Here is a 27,415-nt window from a genome sequence, read left to right as displayed (position 1 = left end):
AACCAATGAAACCAAACCAATAAAAGAAAGAGTAGTTAAGCTTTAATTGGTAGATTTTCCCATATTAATCCATTTCAAACGAAACACATTCTCAGCATGTGAGAGAGAGCAATAATGCAGTATTTCATCATGCAGGTCCTCTGCTTGATCTGTTTGATAATGCAGGTCCTCTGCTTGATCTGTTTGATAATGCAGGTCCTCTGCTTGATCTGTTTGATAATGCAGGTCCTCTGCTTGATCTGTTTGATAATGCAGGTCCTCTGCTTGATCTGTTTGATAATGCAGGTCCTCTGCTTGATCTGTTTGATAATGCAGGTCCTCTGCTTGATCTGTTTGATAATGCACGTCCTCTGCTTGAGCTGTTTGCTAATGCAAGTCCTCTGCTTGGCCTGCTTGAGCTGTTTGATAATGTAAGTCCTCTGCTTGGCCTGCTTGAGCTGTTTGATAATGCAGGTCCTCTGCTTGATCTGTTTGATAATGCAGGTCCTCTGCTTGATCTGTTTGATAATGCAGGTCCTCTGCTTGATCTGTTTGATAATGCACGTCCTCTGCTTGAGCTGTTTGCTAATGCAAGTCCTCTGCTTGGCCTGCTTGAGCTGTTTGATAATGCAGGTCCTCTGCTTGAGCTGTTTGATAATGTAAGTCCTCTGCTTGGCCTGCTTGAGCTGTTTGATAATGCAGGTCCTCTGCTTGGCCTACTTGAGCTGTTTGATAATGCAAGTCCTCTACTTGGCCTGCTTGAGCTGTTTGATAATGCATGTCCTCTGCTTGGCCTGCTTGAGCTGTTTGATATAATGTAAGTCCTCTGCTTGGCCTGCTTGAGCTGTTTGATAATGCAGGTCCTCTGCTTGGCCTACTTGAGCTGTTTGATAATGCAAGTCCTCTGCTTGAGCTGTTTGATAATGCATGTCCTCTCCTTATGCTGTTTGATAATGCAAGTCCTCTGCTTGGCCTGCTTCAGTTGTTTGATAGTGCAGGTCCTCTGCTTGGCCTGCTTGAGCTGTTTGATAATGTAGATCCTCTGCTTGGCCTACTTGAGCTGTTTGATAATGCAAGTCCTCTGCTTGAGCTGTTTGATAATGCATGTCCTCTGCTTATGCTGTTTGATAATGCAAGTCCTCTGCTTGGCCTGCTTCAGTTGTTTGATAGTGCAGGTCCTCTGCTTGGCCTGCTTGAGCTGTTTGATAATGTAGATCCTCTGCTTGGCCTACTTGAGCTGTTTGATAATGCAAGTCCTCTGCTTGAGCTGTTTGATAATGCATGTCCTCTGCTTATGCTGTTTGATAATGCAAGTCCTCTGCTTGGCCTGCTTCAGTTGTTTGATAGTGCAGGTCCTCTGCTTGGCCTGCTTGAGCTGTTTGATAATGTAGATCCTCTGCTTGGCCTACTTGAGCTGTTTGATAATGTAGATCCTCTGCTTGGCCTGCTTCAGTTGTTTGATAGTGCAGGTCCTCTGCTTGGCCTGCTTGAGCTGTTTGATAATGTAGATCCTCTGCTTGGCCTGCTTCAGTTGTTTGATAGTGCAGGTCCTCTGCTTGGCCTGCTTGAGCTGTTTGATAATGCAAGTCCTCTACTTGGCCTGCTTGAGCTGTTTGATAATGTAGATCCTCTGCTTGGCCTGCTTGAGCTGTTTGATAATGTAAGTCCTCTGCTTGGCCTGCTTGAGCTGTTTGATAGTGCAAGTCCTCTGCTTAAGCTGTTTGATAATGCAAGTCCTCTGCTTGGCCTGCTTGAGCTGTTTGATAATGCAGGTCCTCTGCTTGAGCTGTTTGATAATGCAGGTCATCTACCTGCTGTTTGATAATGCAGATCCTCCACTTGAGCTGTTTGATAATGCATGTCCTCTGCTTGGCCTGCTTTAGCTGTTTGATAATGCAGGTCCTCTGCCTGGCCTGCTGTTTTAGCTGTTTGATAATGCAGGTCCTCTGCTTGAGCTGTTTGATAATGCATGTCCTCTGCTTGAGCTGTTTGATAATGCAGGTCCTCTGCTTGAGCTGTTTGATAATGCAGGTCCTCTGCTTGAGCTGTTTGATAATGCAGGTCCTCTACCTGCTGTTTGATAATGCAGGTCCTCCACTTGAACTGTTTGATAATGCATGTCCTCGGCTTGGCCTGCTTGAGCTGTTGGATAATACATGTCCTCTGCTTGAGCTGTTCGATAATGCAGGTCCTCTGCTGGAGCTGTTTGATAATGCAGGTCCTCTGCTTGAGCTGTTTGATAATGCAGGTCCTCTGCTTGAGCTGTTTGATAATGCAGGTCCTCTGCTTGAGCTGTTTGATAATGCAGGTCCTCTGCCTGTTTCTAGCACCAATCCAGTCTCTGTGTTTATCTGTGAGGGAGGGAGGGCCATCAAGGACAGAGGGGAGGTGCTGAGGGGGGAGGGCCATCAAGGACAGAGGGGAGGTGCTGAGGGGGGAGGGTCATCAAGGACAGAGAGGAGGGGCTGACGGGGCAGAGGGGAGGGCCATCAAGGACAGAGTGGAGGTGCTGAGGGGGGAGGGTCATCAAGGACAGAAGGGAGGGGCCGAGGGGGAGAGTTTATCTGTTTGGAATCTAGCCACTGTCTCCAAATAGCCTATTCCCTAGTTGTTCTGCTGTAGTGGGCTCTCTTCCCCTCAACCCTTCTGTCTGCTTAGCTCCCTTGGACATGTTGTTGCAATGTCACAGCTGAGGTGATTTGTCTTGACCCCTCTCATCTCATCAGAATAATGCTTAGAACTATATTTGTCCCTCTCACCTGTTCTGATGAACAGTTACAGTCACCTCCGAAATGATTGGCACACTTGATAAATATTAGCAAAAACAAATGTTGAGCTATTTTGTATGCTCAAAAACATGGGGAAATTAAATTATTTTATACTAATACAATTTCTCAGAGAAAGAGTAAAGTAATTTATTTTCATTTTTGTAAGATAGGGGTCAAAATTATAGGCACCCCTGTTGTCAATATACTCTGCAACCCTCTCCTTGCGTCGATAATGGCACTGAATGAACCATTTATTTCAGGGGGGAATTTTTGCTTGGGGTTATTGTCTTGCTGGAAGATCCACTTGCGGAGTTTCAGCCTCCTGGCAGAGACAACCAGGTTTTTGGCTAAAATATCCTGCTACTGTAAGTTCATGATGTGTTGACCTTAAAGGGCCCCAGGACCAGAGGAAGCAAAATAGCCGCATAACATCAAAGATCCACCACCATATTTTACAGTAGGTATTAGGTACTTTTCTGCATATGTGTAACCGGTGTGAAATGGCTAGCTAGTTACATTTTTTACATTTTAGTCATTTAGCAGACGCTCTTATCCAGAGCGACTTACAGTAGTAAATGCATACATTTCAATTCATTTCATACATTTCTTTTTTCTCGTACTGGCCCCCCGTGGGAATCGAACCCACAACCCTGGCGTTGCAAACACCATGCTCTACCAACTGAGCCACAGGGAGGCCAGTTAGCGCGCTAATAGCGTTTCAATCGGTGACGTCACTTGCTCTGAGACCATGAAGTAGCTGTTCCCCTTGCTCTGCAAGGGCCACGGTTTTTGTGGAGCGATAGCTAATGATGCTTCATGGGAGACAGTTGTTGATGTGTTCAGAGGGTCCCTGGTTCAAGCCCAGGTTGGGGCGAGGAGAGGGACGGAAGCAATACTGTTACATTGATGCCGTGACCCGGATCACTGGTTGCTGCAGAAAAGGAGGAGGTTAAGTGTAACCGGTGTGAAATGGTTAGTGGGGTGAGCACTAATAGTGTTTCAATTGGTGACGTCACTCACTCTGAGACCTTGAAGTAGTTGTTTCCCTTGCTCTGCAGGGCCGTGGCTTTTGTGGAGTGGTGGGAAACGGTTCTTCATCGTGGGAGGCAGATGTTGATGTGTTCAGAAGGTCCCTGGTTTGAGCCCAGGTTGGGGCGAGTAGAGGGATGGAAGCAGTACTGTTACATAATATGTGTCCTTCTTTCAACGCCAAACCCACCACTGGTGTGCATGGCCAAAAAGTGATATTTTCATGTCATCGGACCATGGCACCAGCCCAAGTACCAATGCGGTTTAGAAAATTCCAGATGTTTATTTGCAGGATGACATGAAAATATCCAGAAAAGTATTGTTTATGTTATGGGGCTATTTTGCTTCCACTGGTGCTGGTGTCCTTGTTGAGGTCAACGACATCATGAAATTTGCCCAGTACCAGGATATTTTAGCCAAAAACCTGGTTGCCTCTGCAAACTTAGATGCAGCTGAAAGTGGATCTTCCAGCAAGACAATAACCCCCAAAACACATCAAAATATTTTAATTGACCACAAAATTAGCATTTTGCTAAATATAATTTTGGTCTTTTATCTTCAACTCCATTGAAAAACATGTGGTTTGACTTGAAGAGAGCAGCCCATTAGTGCAGACGAAGGATATCAAAGATCTGAAAAGATTCTGTACAGAGGAATGATAAGATCCCTCCCAATGTGTTCTCCAATCTAATAAACCATTTTAGAAAAAGGTGACATTATCCTCGCAAGGGGAGGGTGCCAGACTATTGAAAACAGGGTGCCAATATTTTTTGACTCCTATTTTTTTTGTTGAAAAAAAGTATTACTTATTAAACACAATCTCTTTCTCTGAGCAATTATATTAGTATAAAATAATAGACATTTACAAAGATTTGGAGCATACAACGTAGCTCAGTATTTATTTAATATTTTTTGCTTATCTTGATCAAGGGTGTCAATAATCTCTCAACATGTTGTTGTTCAGGCTTCCCAAAGTGAGTTCAATGTTGTGTTAACGTCTTAGCCTACTGTTGTAATGGTTCTTGAGCACAGAGCACCCTAGTTTTATTGGGTTGTTTATGTACTGAGCGTAAATCACTCTGAGAGAGAGAGAGAGAGAGAGAGAGAGAGAGAGAGAGAGAGAGAGAGAGAGAGAGAGAGAGACAGAGAGACAGAGAGACAGAGACAGAGAGAGACAGAGAGAGAGACAGAGAGAGAGAGAGAGACAGAGAGAGAGACAGAGACAGAGAGAGACAGAGACAGAGAGACAGAGACAGAGAGAGAGAGAGAGAGAGAGAGAGAGACAGAGAGAGAGACAGAGAGAGAGAGAGACAGAGAGAGAGAGAGACAGAGACAGAGACAGAGACAGAGAGAGCTAAAGGTCCAGCATGTAAAATGTAGATTCCATTCAGTTGACTATGTCAGGGGTAGACAACTTTCAACGTGTATTTGGTGGAAGCGACCATTTGAAGAGCCATGCTAGCTCAAACAGAGCGCTGCTTGGATGTTGTTTGCGGTGCCCCCTCCCGACCCCCTCCCGGCCCCCAATACATCAAGTCCCATGTCAGCTCCAATGACAGAGGCCATTATTGAGGATTCACTAGAGAAGTTCACAGAGCTGTCATGGTGATGATGAACACCTGGGTTACGTCCCAAATGGCACTCTATTCCATATATATAGTGTGCTACTGTTGACCGGGCCGGTAGGGGAAACAGGGCTCTGGTCAAAAGTAGTATAGTGTAGTGTAGGGTTAGACCGCTGCAGTGCCTTAGACCGCTGCACCACCTGGGAACCCAAAATATAGGATATAAACATAGTTATGTGGACTCTTTTGCAATGAAAAGTTGCAAAAGAAATCCAATTCCAAATTCCTTTAATTATTAAACCATATAATTACCACAATAAATTACAACTCTGATTAAAACATGTACAGCAGTGCCCTGTCAAATCAGAAAATATATATTTGGACTGATTAGAAGAACAGTTATTTTCTTCTGTTTGCTTTGTGATATTATTGAGAGCCCATGAACACACAGTTAGGCCTATAGTATATACACCCTTGTGATGCAAAGGTCATATGATACAATATACACCACTTTAATGCAAAGGTCATATGATACAATATACACCACTTTAATGCAAAGGTCATATGATACAATATACACCACTTTAATGCAAAGGTCATATGATACAATATACACCACTTTAATGCAAAGGTCATATGATACAATATACACCACTTTAATGCAATGGTCATATGATACAATATACACCACTTTAATGCAAAGGTCATATGATACAATATACACCACTTTAATGCAAAGGTCATATGATATTTGTCCGTTTCTTTTCTTTTGGAAATGGTTTCAAATAATGCCGGAGAGGCAAGTGGTAACATTACATAATATACTGGTCCTGAAAATAATGAAAGCCTATTATTATTTACACCTTTATGCATTAAATATCAAATAATGATTAAGAAAGTATTTAATCAAATCAATCAAACTTTATTTAAAATGCATTTAAAATCTCATCACATGTTACAGTAAAGCATGAAAGATTTAAAAGCAAACCAGAAGCAATAAAATAGATGAATAAAAAAGCATAAAACACAAAAGGATGCTTTAAACAATAACATCTCTGATTAAAGGCCAAGCTAAAAAAAAGGTGGGTTTTTTAAACATGATTTGAAAAAGGCCTAAATATTACCTCATAACTACAAAACACGTTTGAAAACAAATGACGTTGTTAAATCATTCAGCACAAGGCCTTGTCGTCTCCTGACCCAATTCCTGGACGCCCTTGATGTTCAGAGAGGGGAGAGGAAGCAAGACATCCCACTCCCTATTTCTTTCTGGTTCATGTAGTCAATGAACTAAGCAGAACAGACCCATCTGCTAATGCACTGGTTCCTATGGGAGAACCACTCCGTTAAGCGGTATTGAAATGACAACTTTTTTCAATGATAAACGGCAAAGTGGGACATCTTTATTTATTCACCATCTTTGGTTCAGTGACATACTCCTCTCCGCAGAATCCATCTTCTACCGTCATATCCGGGACCAACATAGCAGCATAATGTCCTAGACCTATAGGCTATATTCATAAGGTATAAACCCTATAGCTACAGGAAGGGAGTATGACTTACCAGGAATTCATATGTCCGGATATGTAACTACACACTCATATCATCCTTTGAGCTGTGTCTGTGTGGGGGAGGTTTATCTACAGAACAAGACCATATGTAGGTGGATAGTCATCTCTCTAGTCCCACTCACTGCCATCGCCATTGTGAATGATCCTCCTCCCCACATATACAGACCTACACATGTTTCTAATGGATACCCAGTCTTATCCATCATGTCTTACTACTCCCCTCCTATCCCACTGCAACATGTCTGTTCAGGAATACTCGATATGTTATGTGTTCACTTCCTGTTCCATGAAAATAATGTCCCATAGCTATTCCCCCCCAAAGGGCTTAATGCAGGTATGGATTACATTGTCATACTGGTCCAACAATAATTCGACTCGACTGATTATGATTCATTCATAAGACAAAACATAACATCCATGTGAGAGAAGGTTTTATTGTGCTCAGGAAATTCAGGAATAGAAATAAGACAATGCAAACATCAAACTATTAACTGACCTTTAATCAATGTCATCTGTCTTCGATCTAACAATTCACTGACTTGAACCGAATCCGCTATACAACAGGATGCTTGATTTTTTAAACAGAAAACTTCAAAAGAAAGTAAAAAATGTCAAATATCAGTAAGATTATTAACCCTTAATTACAATTAAAACACTATTTGTAATGTCTGGTTATTCTCACTATTATATTGATCCCAAAATGAATAGGCCTAGTGCAGCTATTCTACTACTACTTGGTATTGCTGTTGATAACAATTTCCATGTGGAATATTAAAGTATTCTGACAACAATCTGAGAACGTTTACTTTCCTCCGATAAGTAACGTTAGTCCTCGAAGAGAAAAAAAGGTTCCCTTCTAGTCCACTTTTTTTCCTGCCATGCTTCCCAGGTGTCTTGTCTTGACTGGGGGACAGACGGTTAATGTAGCTCCTGTCCACTACCCTGCCAGATACATATCACAATGAAGTTAAGCTTCATTCAACCAAAAATGTCACATTGATTTATGCAGCTATATCTCGGATTGAAGTTGACACACAAACAATAATTCTAGCCGTAAAATTGAAATGAAAAGGATAAAAGTAAACTATTTTTTGTTTAGTAAAAGTGCATCTGTAATAATAAATAATGTATATGTTCATATATTATTGATATAACTAAATAAATGATGATAGCATAATTAAAAATAATATTTTTCGATAGATTCTCTGTATTCCTCACACAATTTTTAACACGGGCTAGACCTATTTTGTGGCTACACCTCGTATCTGAAAAAACATCTGATATCCAAATAAGCTTGAATGGTTTAGACCTACCATAAGATATACGTCTTTGTTCTAAAACTAAATATATACAAAATGTTTTTCTCGAATAAACAGTCAATATACTGAGCATCTGTTTGGATGATATTTTTCTGATGAAATGATTACCATAATGTGTCTCTCTGATGACAGTGTGATACTGCATTAGGCCTATGTACAAATATCAACTTTAATCATAACAAATAAATCACATTTTCGTGTAGCCTATGGGCTTCTCTCACGGCATGCAGAGAACTAAAAGGTGTTATATATTTTGTTGTCCGTCCCGGACATTTTGGAATAGAATAACACACGATCTGCCTGTCAGCGCCGAAGGCAATGCAAGATAGCCTCTATTGCAATGAAATATCAAAACAACTATATTGTAGGTTATTTGAAACACGAAATACAGTAAGAGAATGTTTTTAGAAGTTATGACAAGATGATATCATATATATATATATTATATATATATATATATATTATGGCAGCCCAAAGACAGAAACGGCGTGGGATTGAATGGGGTTTTTGCAGAATGCCAACACCCACTCACCTCTGCAGACAATAGACGCCGTGTAAAAGCAAATCCATTCGATTCTTTCTCGCCATCTCAGTCAATCCACTCTTTTGCTGCTATTTCCCACTAACGTTGTTCTTTTGAAAACGAAAATGTTGTAGATTTTCCTTCCATTTAAGAAAATATAGCAGGATAAGATAACCCACCTATAGTGTATGTCGATATCATTGTCTGCTCTATGTAGAACATCCATATTCGGAAATGGATTCCTATTAAAGAAACGTCCAAGTTGTGTAGTTTCCCCCCATAAGTAGCACGTTGTTGCAGTCTTCCTGGCGGCCACATATGATCTAAGGCAGAGTTAGATGGTTTAAATGTGTTCTTAGGGCAAGGAGCTGTCAGACCTTTTGGCGAGCAAGATTGATAACGTGCAGGCTTTCCAGGCTCTTTGTCTGGATATAAGCAATAAACAGCCCGGGGCCTAGCACTTTTTCAAAGTTCAACACAGGGAGGAAAACAATATGACATTTTTTTTTAATTATTAATAAAGAATATAGATCTTATTGTTTTACTTCAAATCGGGATGATTCTATGGGAGGTGAATAGGAAGGCATCTATCCAGAGTACTACTATAACCAATTGTTAATATATTGTGCAATAGGCCAATTCTTAGGTGTCAGTAATACTGATGAAAATAAGGTATTAAATACGGATCTGGGACCATTCAACTTGAACAAACACCAATAAATGTCTCATTTGAGGCGTAAAATCCGTGCGTAAACCGTCACTCATTGTGGATTACATTCTCAATGTTATTTTTCTTCTAAATATTTCGTCAGAGGCTACTCTTCCTGTGTCAGTAGGCCTATATACACGTCTCATCCACATGCATTTTTCTATTTCTGATGCAATTCATCGTTGGCAGATTGATGGTGGATTACGGGGATTTGAAGCAGCTGCGTCTCCAGAAATATGATGCAAGTTTACAACCACGTGCCACACTGTAATATCTCCATACAATAGGAGTAGGTCACCAGAAACATGCAGACATGGATTTCATGCTTCCCGTGATAGTTCCACATGCAAATAGCACTTTATTTCTAATATATCTGTGCTCAATTAATGGCTTTCCATGAAGGCAAGAAATGTATAAATAATGTGTTAAATATTTTATACATTTGTTTACAAAGTCTGACATGAGAACAACAAGTAATACGTGGGTGAGTATTAAAGAAAGTCCTCATCTTTAAAGGTATTCAGATTCTTATAGATTCATATTCTTGGAAATATCAAGACCTACGTTTAGAATACAAACTTTACAGACTGTGCAAAAATATTTCTCTTTCTCTCTCTCGCTCGCTCTCAGAATGAAAAGGAGAGAGAAGACTGGGTGTCTGCTCGGCTGTCTCTGTGCACCACTCTGCAGAGCCACAGGCTTGCTCAGAATTACTTTCTAATTAACGAGTTCACTTTGATAATGACTGCGTCTTTTGTGGTTACATTAAGACATAAACCCTGGACAATGAGGTGTTGGGTCCAAAAGGAGAGAAACACACACACACACACACACACACACGCTCTTGTTAAATGGACTATCCTCCATTCGGGGACAGTACTGTGTGTAAATAAAGCACACTAGGCCGTACCCCCAGAACTAGGCGTTACCTATCCGACTTTCTCCATCAATCACAGAGGACAGTGGCTTCTTTTGATTAAACCCCAAATTGTCATTGGGCAGAGGTAATCATGTGACAAGTAATACGTTCCAATTTCAACGTTGTCTCCATGAAAGCAATATAGTTTAATGGCATCGCTGTCCCCATACGGCCGTAATCAGCAACATTGTTGGAAAAAAAACACTTGTCACGAAATTTCATAATTTTCTCCTCGCCCACAAAATTACGACCGGTGACTTTTCCAAGACAAGAAGAGAGGAGATGAATTACGATTTTGAGCGAGAGAGCGGTTTTATCAATAGTCAGCCGTCGCTTGCTGAGTGCCTGACATCTTTTACCCCTGTCGGTGATGCATTTCAAAGTTCATCAATCAAGAACTCGACGCTTTCACAGTCGACACTGATTCCTCCTCCTTTTGAGCAGACCATTCCCAGCCTCAACCCGGGCAGCCACCCACGCCACAGCCGGTCAAAGCAGAATCTGAATGGAGTCTGTAGCCCTCAGCCAGCCGCAGCCCTACCCCCGGAGTACCCTTGGATGAAGGAGAAGAAAGCCTCCAAGAAAAACCACCAGACTACTGCCACATCTCCCGACACTGCGTCGCTTCACTTCTCTCCCCAAGGTAAGACATGATTGATTAGCCTCTATTATATTTTAATGAAATTACAGTCTGGGTAGGTAGCCCATTAGCCTATCAAAATGCAAAGGTCTGTCTGGTCTCAACATTCTATTTTGGGGGCAATTCTCCCACATGACTTGCAGAATATCTATTAGCAAAAGTGTAATTATTTGAACATTCTCAGTGGTCAGTGTGCTGCTGACTGGTGATGCAGTGGAAGAATGTTAATGTGTGACAGTAATGAAGAGTGATAGATTACTCTTACTGCAGGCCGACCGACCGGCAGCTGGCATGTTCATTAATCTTCAAGCCAGTCGGCCTGGTCCACGCAGACCCATCATATTCTGCTCCGGGCTCATAAATCGTCTCAGCGCGGTGTCTGTGCTCCCACAAACCATTTGCTGGGCGGCGCAGTAGAACCGCTTGATGCCTTTTTACCAACTGTCATTTATTTATTTATATTCAATCATCAATTGCTTTTTTGTATTGGTTGAACATTTCAAATGTGTTTCAATGTGTTTCAGGGTCGCCAGAGATTGCAGAGAGTGGTGGCGGAGGATCTCGGAGGTTGAGGACAGCGTACACCAACACCCAGCTATTGGAGTTGGAGAAGGAGTTTCACTTCAACAAGTATCTGTGCAGACCCCGGCGGGTGGAGATAGCTGCTTTACTGAATTTAACTGAGAGACAGGTGAAAGTCTGGTTCCAGAACCGCAGGATGAAGCACAAGAGACAAACCCACTGCAAGGAGAACCAGAACGGCGAGGGGACATTCACCAGTCTGGAGGACGGGAGAGAGGAGGACTTCGACCAGGCTGGTAACAATGTAGGCCTACCCGCCGGCGCGCTTCTAGAGAGGGAAAGCTGCTCTTTTCAACAGAATACCTTAACTTCACAACAACAGTCTCAGAATGCACACAATGACAATGGAGATTCCCAAAGCTCAACTGCTTCGCATTTAAACAGCGATGACAAAAATCTGAAAAATTTTCCTAACACGGCACCCACTGTTCCTATATGCGTGTCAACAATAGGCCCGGACTACGCATCTGGCGGGGACAATGCCCATTCCCCGGCCCTCGACGTCTCTTTGCAGGACTTTCACGTTTTCTCATCGGATTCCTTCTCTCCAAGTTTGTCAGATTCTATAGATAGTCCAATGGGTTTATCATCTGAAGGTTTCGATTTTTTCTCAGAAACGCTCACAACAATCGACCTGCAACACTTGAGCTACTAACTATTCTAAAAGAGAAAACAACAACTCAAACATCTTAGTTAGGAAGAGCTTCCTGTCTTCCATGTTCTTACAAATAACTGGCTTCCGTTTTTATTTTGATGTAATTGCTTGATTGATTAATACATGGCTCCAATGAGGTAAGTTTCAAAACAACAAAATCATCAATTGAATAGTTTTTTTAAATGATGCCAATATTATGCCTCCAAAGAATAATATACATCTTTTCATTTTTGTATCATTTTCCGGTACAATAATGTTATAAATAGCCTATTTTCTTAGAATAAAATTTTACTTATTTACGAGAGATATTCATCATCATGTCCTTTACTATTTTCCATTCACTTGAACGTTTGTTTCCATTATTTAAACAATTTTGTTTTAATTTAGCATGCAATGGGTCTGAAAAGAATTGTCTCAATATTCTTAGAATTTAGACATATACTTACAAAGAATATTATTGCAACAAGTGATCTTTTTATGATGAAATCTTTCCTTCAGAATGGCAGGCAAAACTCTTCATCCTGAAATATATAAAGTGGTGTTAAATGGACAATAGTGAGCAGATTTTATCTCATAAACGGAAATCACAAATATAAACTACTGAATCGACAATGCGATAATTTCCACAGATAATTTCACCCCAAAACAATAAAATAACAGACTTAGAATAATTCCAGTAATAATAGGCTACTTCTAATGAAGTTACAATAAATAGTTTCCAAAAGCATCTTGTTTTGCTCTTGAATATTTTTCCTGGAAAGTAGCGATGATTGAATTGACCATACGCTATGGACTAGAGCTGTTGAATGAGACATAGATTACATTGTTTCTGAGTCCATAAATCACAGTAGTTTATGATTGAGGACGTCATTAAAGAGATTAATTGCCGTAGTACATGCGCAAATAAAAACAATCTTCCTATTGGGGATACCGGGAGTCCTCGGCCAAAAGCTGTAACTTTGTTGACGTTCTACAATTACATTTTATAGCCTATAAAACTTACATCTTGGGGAGGAGGGGGGGGGGGGGGGGGGGGGGGGGAGTATAGCCGACTACTTCACACTACGTAATTCAACCCGCTGTTGAAAGAGATTCATGCTTTTTGCCTCTTTAAATCTTTATTTTTTACAGTATTGAAACTAAACAATTAGTGTCGACAACGTGGTTATTATTTCCAAACTAAACCCAATCTGTTAATTGACTAGGCTATATGTTTGCAATTAACATATTATAATATTATACTAAATAGACTATGAATAATGTGCACGTGCTGAACGGGTAAATTAAATCCATGGCACTGTTTATTATGATTATATTTAATATATGGAAACGTATTATGATCACTTGTCAGACTATTTTGGTTGAATATTTTAACACAATTCGTTGATTACAATACGACATGCTGTAATCCTAACCTAGTCGACCATGTCAATGGACAGGATGCTCTAAACCTGATAGTTCCTCTACAAATCGGTATAGGCCTAGTGAATAAAATATAAGATAGGGATATCCAATTAAGGGTACAAAAGACTGTATTTTCTTTCACAATGATTAGGCCCTGTATCACACCATCAGCCGCACTAACAATGGCAGTGTGCTAGGCTACGCTAGACTAGAGCGTGTTTCTTTCAGTGGGCCTGCGGAGAGGGGGATACCGTCAGACCACCGCCATTTTCTACCACAACACCATCGAACGGCCAGCATGCTGTCCGAAGCTAGTTATTAGCTCTCTTTCAAACAATAGTATGCAAATCAATTGTTTAAAAAAAACAAAATTTACGACAAATTCCGTTCTTTAATGTAGGATTATATTGAACAAATGTGAAAGAAAAATGTTGTTAAGAGAAAACATTTGGTCGGGGATGGACTATAAATGTAGCCTAATAGCCTGTAGCCTTCTGCCATACAATCTGTAGTAGGTCATTTTAAACTACATATGCATTATTGAGAGTAAAATCGAAAATTGTAGTCTATGAATCCATTGAATCTCACCCAAAAAGGGCATTATTCCTTTCCCAAATAGCAACTTATTCCCTACACTGTAAAACCGGATAAATTCTGTCTACTCAAACATTTTGAGGAAACGATTACCTAAAAACTTAAATAGCTGAAGTGAGCAGTACTACCTTCCTATGAGTAATAAAAATGCATTTATTTTGAGTAAGGTATACTTAAATTTAACGCCACCATTAAGCCACGCCTCCAGTAATGTCTCAGTGTGCCTCGCCTTTTCGACTGAATTGTAGAGTTACCACCCATGACTGTATTTGTTAGTGACAGAGACATCGTTGTAGAATTCGTTCAGTTTCAGTTCGGGGGCATTCACCAAGTGTGTTCTTAGGGGAAAATTATAATTGAACCATTACATATATAATAAGGCCTAATACAGTGGCCTGAAACTCATAGTTTACAGGCCACATCAGGCCTGCAAGTAGGGTTGTAAAATTCCCTACATTTTTCCAGTAATCTACCAACCAGGATTTCTGGAAACCTGGGAAATTCACCAGAATTTTGCAACCCTTACTGTAAATCACATTATACTGGCTTGCAAAGTGATGTGTAACTCCTATTGGAATCTAGCCAGCATTAGGCTATCCAACAGTTGAAATGTGTATTCACTTGCAACCTACATTCATAATAACTGCCAGGGTTAAGAACAGTGGGAGGAAACCTAAGCCATTTAAACTGGAACAACAATTTCAGTAAGGGGTGCAAAAATCCAATGATTGGATTAGTTTAGAAAACAATGATTTATCTTTGATTTTTTTTGTAAATGTTATGATACACAAATTACTAAATGTACATTCAAAAACACAAATATAAAAAACTATTCCAAAAAATCCAGCTGCAGTAGAGTATGCTGGTAAAAATGTTAATTTGTTATCATATCTTACAAATATTTAGTTGAGTCAGTACCACATCAATATTTTAAGTAATAATGACTAGTCATTGACTTTGAGTACAACTTACTAAGTATTTGAGGTAAAAATGCCAGAGAGTTTACAGTGTATCTAGTGTACCACAGTTTTTTACCAGGGACCTATATCTCATGTGATTATTCATAGTTTAGCTCATGTCAACTCCACTGTGATGTACTACTGTACCCCAGTCCTGTCTGTCCACAACTCCATCATTAGTTTGTCCACAACACTGAAGGGGGACACAGGTGGTGAACTATCATTATGTGAGTTGTGACAGGAGAGATTTGAAGTTAAATGGTAAAACAATCCTGAGCTGTTTCAAAACACCACCGGAGTAGGTTAATCCCTGTAAGCCGAGGAGGCAGTTGGTCACTTTCAAGCTTTGCTTTTGACTTGAAACAAACTGTAAATGTAACACCTCTGAAACCTCAGCCCAATGCCCCTGCAGGGCCAATGAAAGTCAGTCTGAGGAACAATCAACAGAGCTTGGATCAAGACCTGACTGTGTGCTCCCCAACTCACAGTAGCACTTTACCTTCAAGTTGCCCTCATGCCTATGTACCTGCACAGTAATAACTGTAGTAACAACATTGTAGATGGACCTGGGTTCAAGTAGAATTTGTTTTTCTTTCAAAGTGCTTCTCTGGCTCAATGGAACCAATGGTATAGTCCCAGAAGTGTAAACCTTGCCCATCTGGCAAAGTGTTTGAAAAAAAACAAATACTCTATGAACCCAGGGCTGATGTAGGGTTACCTGGAAGCTGTCTGCCAGCTGGCGTAGCCCTGCCATATACTTTTTGTCCTCCATTTTGCATCCAAATTTAAGTATTGTCTTTTCACTAAAATGCTGTTGTTGACACATGCGAACCCACATACGTACATTCCTTCTCTGGTGCCAATCAACCAATGTCAGAAGGTAAAACATTGTTAACTGACCTAATTCAGGACCTGAAACCAGATGAAAAACACAGTGAGCAGCGAGTGTAGTGCATTGTGGGAGAGGAGATCCGACACCGTCCAGCTCTCTCCCCGAAGAGGTCAAAGGTCAGGCCACCTCTCATCTCCCTCACCACACAGGACGGAACCCCTGGCAGGTCAGCTGGGGGTCAACAGTGTGATCCTATCTGCTGCTCAGGTAAAGGTCAACAGGAAAGGAGGATGTTTGAATATTGGTACATTCTTACATTAAAAAGGATATTGTGAATGGTGAGTAATGAGACTAAGTTCTATTGTTTAGCAGGGCCCGTATTCACAGTGTTTCAGAGTAGGAGTGCTGACTTAATCAGATTCTCCTCTCCATTCATTATTTTGGGCTCCCGAGTGGCGCAGCAGGCACTGAATCTCAGTGCTAGAGGCGTCACTACAGGCCCTGGTTCGATTACAGGCTGTATCACAACCGGCCGTGATTGGGAGTCCCATAGGGCGGCGCACAATTGGTCCAGCATTGTCCGGGTTAGGCCGTCATTGTAAATAAGTATATGTTTTTAACCGACTTGCCTAGTTAAATAAAGGTTAAAAAACAAATAGGCGAAACTGATCCTAAGTCAGCTCTCATTCTGAATACTGGCCCACGTCCAGTAGGACTAGTTATATTCATTCAGTAAGCACTCCACCTGTGTTTCATGCTTGAGTACATGGTTTCACACTACCATGGAAGGCAGGACAGACAGGAGAGGAATTGTATACTCATCTCAGGAGTATACTGGTAGGGTCACAAAATTCCAGGAACTTTCCAGAAGTTCCCAGGTTTTCCAGAAATCATGGTTGGTAGGTTCCCGTAATCAGAAAGGAAAATGCAAGAAATCCTAAAACCACAATTTCTGGAAAACCTTTTGGGAAAGTTACGGAACTTTGCAACCCTAGAGGTCCTGGTGACATCAGAGGTCAGAGACAGAGACAGCCACTTTCCCATACCCATCCTGAGTCTGACTGCTCCTGGCTCCTCCTGAGCCAAGGAAAGGGGAGGTTTCCTAGGGCTCTGGTCAAAAGTAGTTCCCTACATATGGAATAGGGTGCCATTTCAGAAGCAGCCAAAAAAGGTGGGGTGACAGGTGGATAGGTTTAGTCATCACTGCCTGTCTCACTTTCTAAACTGTCTGAAAGCTATGGCTAGCTCAAAGGCTTAGAACAACAATTGGGTGGCACTGTTTGACACAAGGTTAAAAACATGTATAAAACAAGCTTCATAGAATGGTGACAATAACCCCTGCCTTGTAGGCTACAGTACAGGAGATACAGGAGTATAGGCTGTTTTAGAGACAGACGAGGACACGAGTACTATGCTTCCCTGAACATGTATTGTAGAGATCATCATCATGCCCCAACTGTCTCCCACATAGGGCAAGTTGAGACGTAACACACACAAACTCCAGACTGACTCACAATGGATGACAGACAGTACTGTACACGGAATTGATTGGACAGTACATTTTGCTATACACAGACTTGGACAGGACAGAGAAATTAACACCCAGTTGAGTCTGAGATCCCTCATAAAACATGTGGGTTTAGTAACCACGTTTGAGTGCAGTGTCTGGTAGTTGAATGACACCCAACCCTGCCCTGGCCCCAAACTTCCCCAACAGACTGACACTGACTGATGATGCCCAGAACTCTTCCCTAAACACACAACAGGAGTACAAGTTGTTTTCTTAGAGAGGGCTCCGTGCTTGCATAATAACAGTTTACATTGGCACCAACCAGGCATCCATCCAAGGAATTCTTATCACACCTACATGGGCTTGGTCCCAAATGGCACCCTATTCCCTATATAGTGCACTACTTTGGGCCCCAGTAAAAAGTAGTGCACTATATAAGGAATAGGGTGCCATTTGGGAGGGAGATATTATCTATGAAGCTGTAATATGTGGGATTCATTGATGTGTGGTACGATCTGCCACCACAGATCTGTTGTCCAGCAACACACTCAGAGCAGCTCTAGGGCCTATGCTCCTGATTGGAAGAGATCAAGTCTGATTCAATAAAACTGACATTTGCCATCTGTGTTAACTACAAATACCACATTACATTTAAGATATGAACAGAGAAATAATCTGTACGTTAATTATAGGTTGCCTACCATAATTCACATAATTGTTTCTTAAAACCGTGGCGTGACAGGGTCACGTAAATAAACCAGAGAGGAGGCAACTAAACTACACTGAACAAAAATATAAAATGCAACATGGAACAGGTTCAAAGATGTTACCGAGTTACAGTTCATTTAAGGAAATCAGTCAATTGAAAAATTCAATAGGCCATAATCTATGGATTTCACATGACTGGGAATACAGATATGCATCTGTTGGTCACAGATACCTTAAATAATAAGTATGGGTGAGGATCAGAAAACCAGTCAGTATCTGGTGTGACCACCATTTGCCTGATGCAGGGCGACATCTCCTTCACACATATCTTCAAATAATATTTTTGCAGGAATCTCCTTGCGAATGATTTTGCCGAAGATTGTATCTCCGCCGGCCTGGGCAACCTGAGCTTTTGCTATCTCACAGGCTGTTGATTGTGGAATGTTGTCCCACTCCTCTCCAATGGCTGTGCGAAGTTGCTGGATATTGGCGGGATCTAGAACCCGCTGTCGTACACGTTGATCCAGAGCATCAAAAACATTTACAATGGGTGACATGTCTGGTGAGTAGGCAGGCCATAGAAGAACTGGGACATTTACAGCTTCCAGGAATTGTGTACAGATCCTTGAGAAATGAGGCCGTGCATTATCATGCTGAAACATAGTGATGGCGGCGGATGAATGGCACGGCAACGGGCCTCAGGATCTTTTCACAGCACCTCTGTGCATTCAAATTGCCATTGATAAAATGCAATCGCGTTTCATTGTCTGTGGCTTATGCCTGCCCATACCATAACCGCACCGGCACCATGGGGCATTCTGTTCACAACAAGATCAGCAAAACGCTCGCCCACACGAAGCCATACACGCGGTTTGCCATCTGCCCGGCACAGTTGAAACCAGGATTCATTCGTGAAGAGCACACTTCTCCAGCGTGCCAGTGGCCATCGAAGGTGAGCATTTGCTCACTGAAGTCAGGACGCCGAACTGCAGTCAGGTCAAGACCCTGGTGAGGACAACGAGCATTCAGATTAGCTTCCCTGATACCGATTCTGACAGTTTGTGCAGAAATTCTCCGGTTGTGCAAACCCACAGTTTGATCAGCTGTCCAGGGAGCTGGTCTCAGACGATCCCGCAGGTGAAGAAGCCGGATGTGGAGGTCCTGGGTTGGCGTGGTTACACGTGGTCTGCGGTTGTGAGGCTGGTTGGACGTACTGCCAAATCCTGTCAAACGACATTGGAGGCGGTTTATGATAGAGAAATTAACATTACATTCTCTGGCAACAGCTCTAGTGAACATTCCTGCAGTCAGCATTCCAATTGCACGCTCCCTCAAAACCTGAGACATCTGTAGCATTGTGTTGTGTAACAAAACTGCACATTTTAGAGTGGCCTTTTATTGTCCCGAGCACAAGGTGCATATGTGTAATGATCATGCTGTTTAAATCAGCTTCTTGATATGCCACACGTCAGGTGGATGGATTATCTTGGCAAAGGAGAAATGGTAATTAACAGGGATGTAAACAAATGTGTGCACAACATTTTAGAGAAATAAGCTTTTTGTGCATATGGAACATTTCAGGGATCTTTCATTTCAGCTCATGAAACATGGGAATGAAGGTTACGTGTGTAACCATGGTTATGTGAGCTATATGGATCACTCCAATATATTGGTCTCACTCCGCGGCGGAGGGATACAACCGAGGTGAGGATTTACAGACTTACGCCTGTGTCACAGCTCCCCCCCATATATAGACCCCACAGCCCAACACCTTCTCCACATCATTTTTGGAGGCACCTCTAGCACCGTAGAGGATTGGAGTGATCCATATAGCTCACATAACCATGGTTACATACGTAACCTTCATTATGTTTCACTATATTGGATCACTCCAATATATTGGTATACCCGTACCAGATTTAGTCGGTACTAGAGGGACCTGGCCAGCCAGCGGCGATGTCCCAGCACGGGACCGAGATGCAGGGGCCGTCAATGTGGAAGGGGGGGGGGGGGGGGGACCCGGCACAGTCCCCGGAAGGGGAGGCGATGCCCAGGACCGCTGAACCAACCACAGAGGGAGGTGCCACATTTACCCAATAGTACCTAGCAAAGGTGCAAGAGGAATGCTATCGTAAATCGTGTCCACAATCCAGTGAGAGAGCCTCTGCTTTGATAGCCCAGCCCCAAGGACGCTCTCACCATAGCAGACAAAGAGCTGGTTTGTTGTTCTCACTGACTGTGTCCGCTCTACATAGGCAGCCAGTACATTCACAGGGCACAGCATGCCAGAGGGAGGCCCAGACTCCCCCGCCACTGATGGGGGGTCATAAGCAGTCAGGATAAAAGGGCTGTTGTCATGCCTGTCTGACAGAACCTTCAGGAGGAATGAAGGGTTGAGGCGGTCCATTCGGTAGCACTCAGAACTTATTGAAAGAGCATGGAGCTCACGCACCCTCTTCATGGAAGTAATCGCTACCAAGAAAGCCACCTTCATAGAGAGGTGTTTCAGGAAGGCAGATTCCAATGGTTCGAAAGGCGGCTTTGCCAATGCTGCCAAGACCACATCCAGAGCCCAGCTCGCCATTGAGCGGGTCCTAGCTGGACGCAGGCAACGAATCCCCTTCATAAACCTGGAGACCAAGGGATGGTGCCCCACTGGCCTGTCCATCCACCCCACATGGCAGGCAGATATAGCAGCCAAATACCCTCTCAGTGTAGAGGCTGCCAAGCCCTCATCCAAGCGAGACTGCAGGTATTGGAGGCCATACTGCACCCCGCATGACTCGGGCACAACCTCAATACCAGTGCACCAAGAGCAGAACAACCACCAGCGCAACTGGTATGCCGCGGTTGTAGCCGGTGCCCTTGTGCTCTGCATGGTGTTCATTATCCTGTAGTCCCAACATGGACACTGGTGCGAAGGAGGTGCGGCCTCAGATGCCACAGACTACCCCCAGCCTCAGACAGCAGGTCCGGTCTCAGGGGAAGTTGCCAAGGTGTCCCAGACAACAGGGATAGGAGAAGGCTGGACCAGTGTCATCTGGGCTACTATGGGGCTACCAGAAGCAGACGATGCTCTGCCATCCTGGTCCTGTCCAGCACAGCCTGGATCAGGGGAAAAGGGGGGAATGCTTAAAACTCCAGCCCTGGCCAATCATGAGCCAGAGCATCCAAGCCCAGAGGCCCTGGTGGCTCTGACATGGAGTACCGCAGGGGGCAATGTGGGGGGGGGGGGGTAGACTCCAGTCCCAAAGTGGCGGGCCCACATTCAGGATGTCAGGTACGTGCAAGTAGAGACGCTTGATGTCCCTGACCCCAGAGGAGGTCCCGTTCCATAAAATGGAGGCGGTAGGACCTCAATACATTGATGTAAGCCACCACTGTGGTGTTGTTCATTCTCACCAGGATATGTCTTCCTTTCAGATGTGGAAGGAAAGACTGCAGGGCCAGCAGTACAGCTCGGAGCTCTAGTGTATTGATGTGCCTGCCACTTTAAGGGGGTAGCCAACAGCAACTGGCCGACCTGCCCTTGGTCACCCCCAGCTGATCTGTGAGGCGTCTGTGCTGACCAGCTCCTGGTGGCACATCATCAGCATCTCCACCCCACCTGAGAGAAAGGAGTGACAGCTCCACCTCAACAATGCCCTGAGGCACTATGCCGTCACCCGCAGCTGGTGGTGACTGTGGCACTCCGGTTGCAGCCGGTGGGAGTTGAACCACCGTTGAAGAGGCCGGAGATGGAGCAGGCCCAGGGGAATCAACAACGAGGCCGACGTCAGCAATCCCAACAGGCGTTGGCAGGTTAGGGCGGATACCACCCGCCCCTGCCGAGAGTGGTCGAGGCAAGGTCGCCTGAACCCTTCTGGTGGGCAAGTGTGCTGTCATGAGGACTGAGTCCAGTTACACGCCAATGAAGGCCACCCTCTGGGTGGGCGTCAGATGACTCTTCTTGTTGTTTACAGGAGCATGTCTCTGACAGGACCTGGGTCCTGGTCGGGGTACAAATCAGCCAATCATCCAGGTAATTGAGGATCATCAATCCTCGGAACGTGAGAGGTGCCAGGACAGCATCCATGCACTTTGTGAAAGTGCGGGGTGCCAAGGAGAGGCTGAAGGGAAGAACCATGATTTCGCATTCCTCAGGTCCAGCGTCACAAACCATTGGTCCCTGGACACAGCCTGGCACAAGCGGGAACCTCAGTACTTTCAAGTACCCATTAAGGTTGCGAAGGTTCAGAATCGGTCGAAACCCTCCGTCTCTTTTTGGGACCACAAAATAAGTGGAGTAGAACCCACCTAGCCGTTCTGATGTCTCGATCCTGCGGATGGCACCTTTGTCCAGGAGTGAGGAGATCTCCAGCCAAAGGGTTCTCGTCTTCGGGGAGGGGGGGGGGAGGGGGTCGGCCACCGTGGTGACATGAAGGCCCCTGAAGGACGGGGGCCGGCAACTGGAATTGGAGTCGGTACCCCTGAAGCATTGTAGACAACACCCATGGGGACTCCACACACTCCTCCCACCTTGCCCTTTGAGACCGGGAGAGGCGGCCGGGGAAGGGTGTCAGGGGACCTGCCTCTCCTCTGGCGCCCCGAGCACCTGGGTCCCCCAGGCACGTCCCTATGGCGGTGACGGTTGACAGGTTGTTGCTCCACCGCACACTGTGCCCTTGCCCGCTGTCGTCCCTCAGCACGAGGCGATGGGGCAGGAAAGGGACCCCACCGTTGTTCAGTTCAGGTGGGTGGCGACGGTCCGTCTGCCTTGAACCCGGAGCCTGAGGAGGTGGCATGAACCGTCTCAGGGTCTCCCGGTCCCTACGAATCTCATCGGTCTGCTCCAGAATGTCATTAACCCCTGGGCCAAAAGTCAGCCCTGGGGTGATGGGGAGAGCAGCTGGCAGACGGGATTGGGCCAGCCAGAGATGGAGCCGGGATGTAACCACCTGCGTCCGTTGGGAGTGGGCCACATCCCTCTGGAGCAGGGAAAGCAGGCGAGACACCTCCATCACTTCCCGGAGGAGCTCCTCTGTGCCTTCCTGCAGGTAGGCCTGCAGCAGCATTACCAACGCGGCCAAGAGAGCAGAGGGACCCATATGTGGTTTTCAAGTCCTCATCAAAGACTCTGGGGGGGGTCCTGGCTTCAGTCGCGGGTTCCGCCCTATAATCTCCCGGTCCGGGAGGACCATGGCAGGTGCCCAGCTCTCCTGCAAGGCCTCGCAGAACTCAGCAGCGATTGGGACAGATGCAGTAATCACTGTCCACCAGTTTGATGTCCAGTGCAGTGGCTACCTAAGTGAGTAGGCCCCTCATAGCCTTTCGAGTCGCTGGCGGCAATGAAACCCCACTGCCGGCTTCTGATGGCCTGTCAGCCTCGGTGGTGAACAGTGCCAGCATCGTCCCCCAGGAACAGCCTATCACTGGCCAACAGGGAACAGCTGTCGTTGCCATCGAAGCTATCAACCTCCTGACGCAGGGCATGCGCCCTCCGTTCAAGGTGGTCGCAGCGGTCTGACTGCCCCCGTCCAGGACTGGCAGCAGATGGGCTCTGCCTGGCTCCAGCCACACTTCCTGGGAGGGGTACTGGGCCTAGTAGAGGGACTAACGGTTCGCTGGCGCACCACTCCTGAGGAAGGGAGCTCGTCCCCAGCCTGAGCCCGAGCCTGGCCGACCCACTCGCGCATGGCCTCCAATCACAACAGGCACAGGTGTTCTGAGAACACCACACAAAACAGGCATCCAGTAGGGCACTCCACTGCCCTCTCCGTGTGGCTCGAACCCGGCAGTGCATACACAAGGTATGCAGATCTCCAGAGGGGATGTCACCATCACACCTGTCACAAAGGGAAGCCATAAGCTCAGCCAAACCAACAAGGCCATGGAGCAGGGGTCCGATGCCCTGGGAGAGCTATGTCCTGACCCGCTTGGAGGAATAGGAACGGGGGAGGGATAAATTACCCAGTACCTCTGCAGAAAACGGGGAAGACCCATGTGGGAAAAACAGGCAGACAAAAAAACTGCAACCAGGTAATGGATTTGATTTATGGGTTGTTTTGTTTTTTACGCCAACTGTAATATTACCTAGCCAGTTTAATATCCAAGCAGAAAACAAAACAGCACCATATGGAGTAACGCCATTAAGGAACTCCAAAGTCAATGTCTCAAAGTAGTGGAAGCCCACCACGATACTCTTACATTCTACAAGGGAAAGAAGGAAAAAAAACTGCAGGGTAATTAAAGCAATTCACAACACACACAGAACAAGCCAGTCAGCAATATGTGTGAGGTAAATACAGTCTGTGGCAGCAAGAGCCACCAATATATTAATGGATGCACACAGAGTCATAGTGTAACTCTAAAAGCACGACAAACCACGGGCGGAAGATATAGATCAACCGCGCACAGCTAGTGGAGTACTCAACAGAGCCCCCCCAGGCTGCAAACAGCCAGTGAGTATACTTCCACGCAAGATATTACACTTACCAAGCGAACTTCAGAAAGTTTGTACCTTAAACCATACGGACGTCCGTCGAGAAAATGAAAGAGAACGTCTGTGTCGCGGCCATGGGGTCTATTTATAGGGGCGGACCCCAGCCTTGACACAGGTGTTCACCGGAGTAAATGTGTAAATCCTCACCTCGGATGTGTCCCTCTGCGTTTATATTTTTGTTTAGTGTGAAAAACGCATTCTATGAAGTACTATTTGGGTGCAGGTACCGCGTGGGCAGGTTAAACGCGATGGCGGTGCAGGTGGATCAAGAAAGGAAGGACACGGCCCGTGGCTATATTTGAATAGTGTCACTGCACTGTAGCCAGTGGTCATTGTATTGATTAGTGAATTTATACTGTAACTTCCGTATCTCTCAGCCCACCAGAGCTTCCGTATTAACTGAGTTTCTCAGTCTACCCTTGCTGGATTTTTTACTTTGTAACGCTATGCGGTCAATTCCGGAGGAGTTAACGACGCTTATTTCAGGTATTTATAATATATATTATTAATCGACTTGTTAGTGTAATGGATTTCTATCCTATCGTTATCAAACGTAAAGTTTTCCAAAAACATTTTAAGTGTTTTGAAAAAGAGGAAGTACGTGTCTGTTTCACTGCAATATGGATGGTAGAGGTCTTCCCACCGTAGAGACGATTGGCACAAACAAACAGGTGCACCCTTGAGTTGTAACTAATATGATTCCTGTATTAGTTGGCAGTATTGAAATGAGTAGGCAAGCAACCTATTGTACACACGTTTGCATCCGAAGTGTTTGGTTATCGCTCCAAAGCAATTATACCAAAACAAAAAAGGACTATTTTCATGTGTAAAGGTTGGATAAAAACGGACCGTTTTTTTTCATGTGTAAAAGTTAGAAATGTATCCTAAAAACCGGGAATTATTTTTAATATTTAGAGTATAGTTGAGTACTCTATTAAATATTTGAGAATGGGCTGCATCATTCTGGTTGATTATTTTGATCACATGACCTCAAACTTTGATGCCTACACATTTCTTCCCCATTTAAGATCTTGAAGATTTCCTCTTCGATGGTCTGAAAGGAGAGAATTTGAGTAAGAAGGCAAAGGAGAAAAGAGAAGCCTTCATAAAGCGGATCAAAGAGGTCAAATCTGGGTATGTATAGACTCCAGCAGAACCTTTTATATATTATGAATACTTTGTGGTTTTGCAACAGCTCGTTAGTTCAATAATATAACTCTGTCTATAGCTGTTTTTCAGTTGTGTTATGGTGATCTATCGTTTCCTTCTTCCTTCTTATGTCTTACAGATACCCTCAAGAGTTCAATGAGAAACGTATGTTTTTACTCAGTGTGCTTGATGTTAATGTGTTAAAAACAAAGGCACCCTATTCCGGGTGGGTATACTTTGTGGAACGTTCCAACAGGAATCCGTTCCAAAAACGTTGTAAAGTACAAGGTTGTCAACAAACAATGCATGTAAAGTAGCATGATCAAGTCACCTAGCTAACTAGCTGCCGAATAGGCATCAACTCACCACATAGCTTATTTTTAATGTTTGTCCATAGGCTACCAGAGTGAGGACAGACATTTTTCGGGAATAAACCTGGTGAGGGAAAAACTTAATGAAATAGCCCACTCCCTACCAGGTATCTTATTCTGCCTCTATACAACTTTATATGCGTTGTTTGTTGGCAACTTTGTTATTTACAAAGTTTTTGGAAGAGAATCCTGTTGGAACGTTCCACAAATTATACCACCCCCCTATGTGCCCTGGTCAAATGTAGTGCTCTATTTTTTAATTGTATTTATGTAACCATTATTTAACTAGGCAAGTCAGTTGAGAACAAATTCTTATTTACAATGACGGCCTACCAAAAGGCCTCCTGCGGGGATGGGGCTGGGATTACAAATAAATAACATATAAATATAGTACAAAACATGCATCACGACAAGAGAGACAACACTACGTAAGGATAGACCTAAGACGACAACATAGCAAGGCAGCAACACATGACAATACAGCATGGTAGCAACACAACATGGTAGTAGCACAAAACATGGTACAAACATTATTGGGCACAGACAAAAGCACAAAGGGCAAAAAGGTAGAGACAATAATACATCACACAAAGCAGCCACAACTGTCAGTAAGAGTGTCCATGATTGAGTCTTTGAATGAAGACCTGAATGAATGAATGAACTTGAATGATACAACTGTCCAGTTTGAGTGTTTTGTAGAGAATAGGTGTCCATTTGGGACGTGCATGGGTCTTACTGTAATACATCAACAACTACCGTTATGAACCAGGAGATGCAGAGGACTCAGAAGAGGATGAAGTGGAGGACAGCAACAATGATGGAGGGTCACTGCATTCAGAACGCACAGATAAGGAGGATGAGACCTGTGAAGGTATGTCACAAACACTTGGGTCTAGACCAGGGTCAACACTTGGGTGTAGACCAGGGTCAGCACAAGGGTGTAGACCAGGGTCAGCATGAGGGTGTAGACCAGAGTTGGATTCAAATAACTAAAATTCCAATTCATGGTTCTCTGTAAGAAAACATTGGAATGAGCTAGAATTTCAGTTTATGTCCTGAATTGACTGAATTGAATTGAAATGGAATGGACCCAGACTCTGATACAATCTACATACATACATACTGTACCAGTCAAACGTTTGGACACA

The 27,415-nt window shown here is 44.0% G+C and overlaps 2 protein-coding genes, 2 long non-coding RNA genes and 1 other non-coding gene across 5 annotated transcripts in view; 2 read left to right on the top strand and 3 right to left on the bottom strand.

Annotated features, from left to right (window-relative positions):
* Nucleotides 1-3,368: 3,368 nt before the first annotated feature.
* On the bottom strand, nt 3,369-3,443 carry trnaa-ugc (transfer RNA alanine (anticodon UGC)). Its single transcript has one exon. It is a non-coding gene; the product is annotated as a tRNA-Ala (tRNA).
* A 2,344-nt stretch (nt 3,444-5,787) lies between these two features.
* On the bottom strand, nt 5,788-10,306 carry LOC123727811 (uncharacterized). Its single transcript, XR_006759736.2, has 2 exons — nt 8,764-10,306; nt 5,788-7,854 (listed from the first exon to the last, which is right to left on the bottom strand). It is a non-coding gene; the product is annotated as an uncharacterized LOC123727811 (long non-coding RNA).
* A 220-nt stretch (nt 10,307-10,526) lies between these two features.
* Nucleotides 10,527-12,365, top strand: hoxa2b (homeo box A2b). Its single transcript, NM_001130856.1, is given in 2 exon segments — nt 10,527-11,025; nt 11,547-12,365. Coding segments are annotated over 2 exon segments (1,074 nt in total). The 5' UTR covers nt 10,527-10,664; the 3' UTR covers nt 12,260-12,365.
* A 1,687-nt stretch (nt 12,366-14,052) lies between these two features.
* Nucleotides 14,053-25,095, bottom strand: LOC145859976 (uncharacterized). Its single transcript, XR_014379919.1, has 3 exons — nt 24,895-25,095; nt 19,359-19,489; nt 14,053-19,271 (listed from the first exon to the last, which is right to left on the bottom strand). It is a non-coding gene; the product is annotated as an uncharacterized LOC145859976 (long non-coding RNA).
* A 9-nt stretch (nt 25,096-25,104) lies between these two features.
* Nucleotides 25,105-27,415, top strand: part of LOC145859964 (src kinase-associated phosphoprotein 2) — a 20,676-nt gene continuing 18,365 nt past the window's right edge. Inside the window, exons 1-4 of the mRNA XM_082959620.1 lie at nt 25,105-25,233; nt 25,776-25,881; nt 26,036-26,061; nt 27,037-27,138. Coding sequence (XP_082815746.1) covers nt 25,194-25,233; nt 25,776-25,881; nt 26,036-26,061; nt 27,037-27,138 — 274 coding nt within the window. The 5' untranslated portion in view covers nt 25,105-25,193. The remainder of the gene's footprint in view (nt 25,234-25,775; nt 25,882-26,035; nt 26,062-27,036; nt 27,139-27,415) is intronic.

This window comes from Salmo salar, chromosome 02 (genome assembly GCF_965601325.2).
Source record: "Salmo salar chromosome 02, fSalSal1, whole genome shotgun sequence".
NCBI lineage: Eukaryota > Metazoa > Chordata > Actinopteri > Salmoniformes > Salmonidae > Salmo > Salmo salar.
The sequence above is the reverse complement of the archived record's forward strand: the minus strand, read 5'-3'. Positions and strand labels throughout refer to the sequence as shown.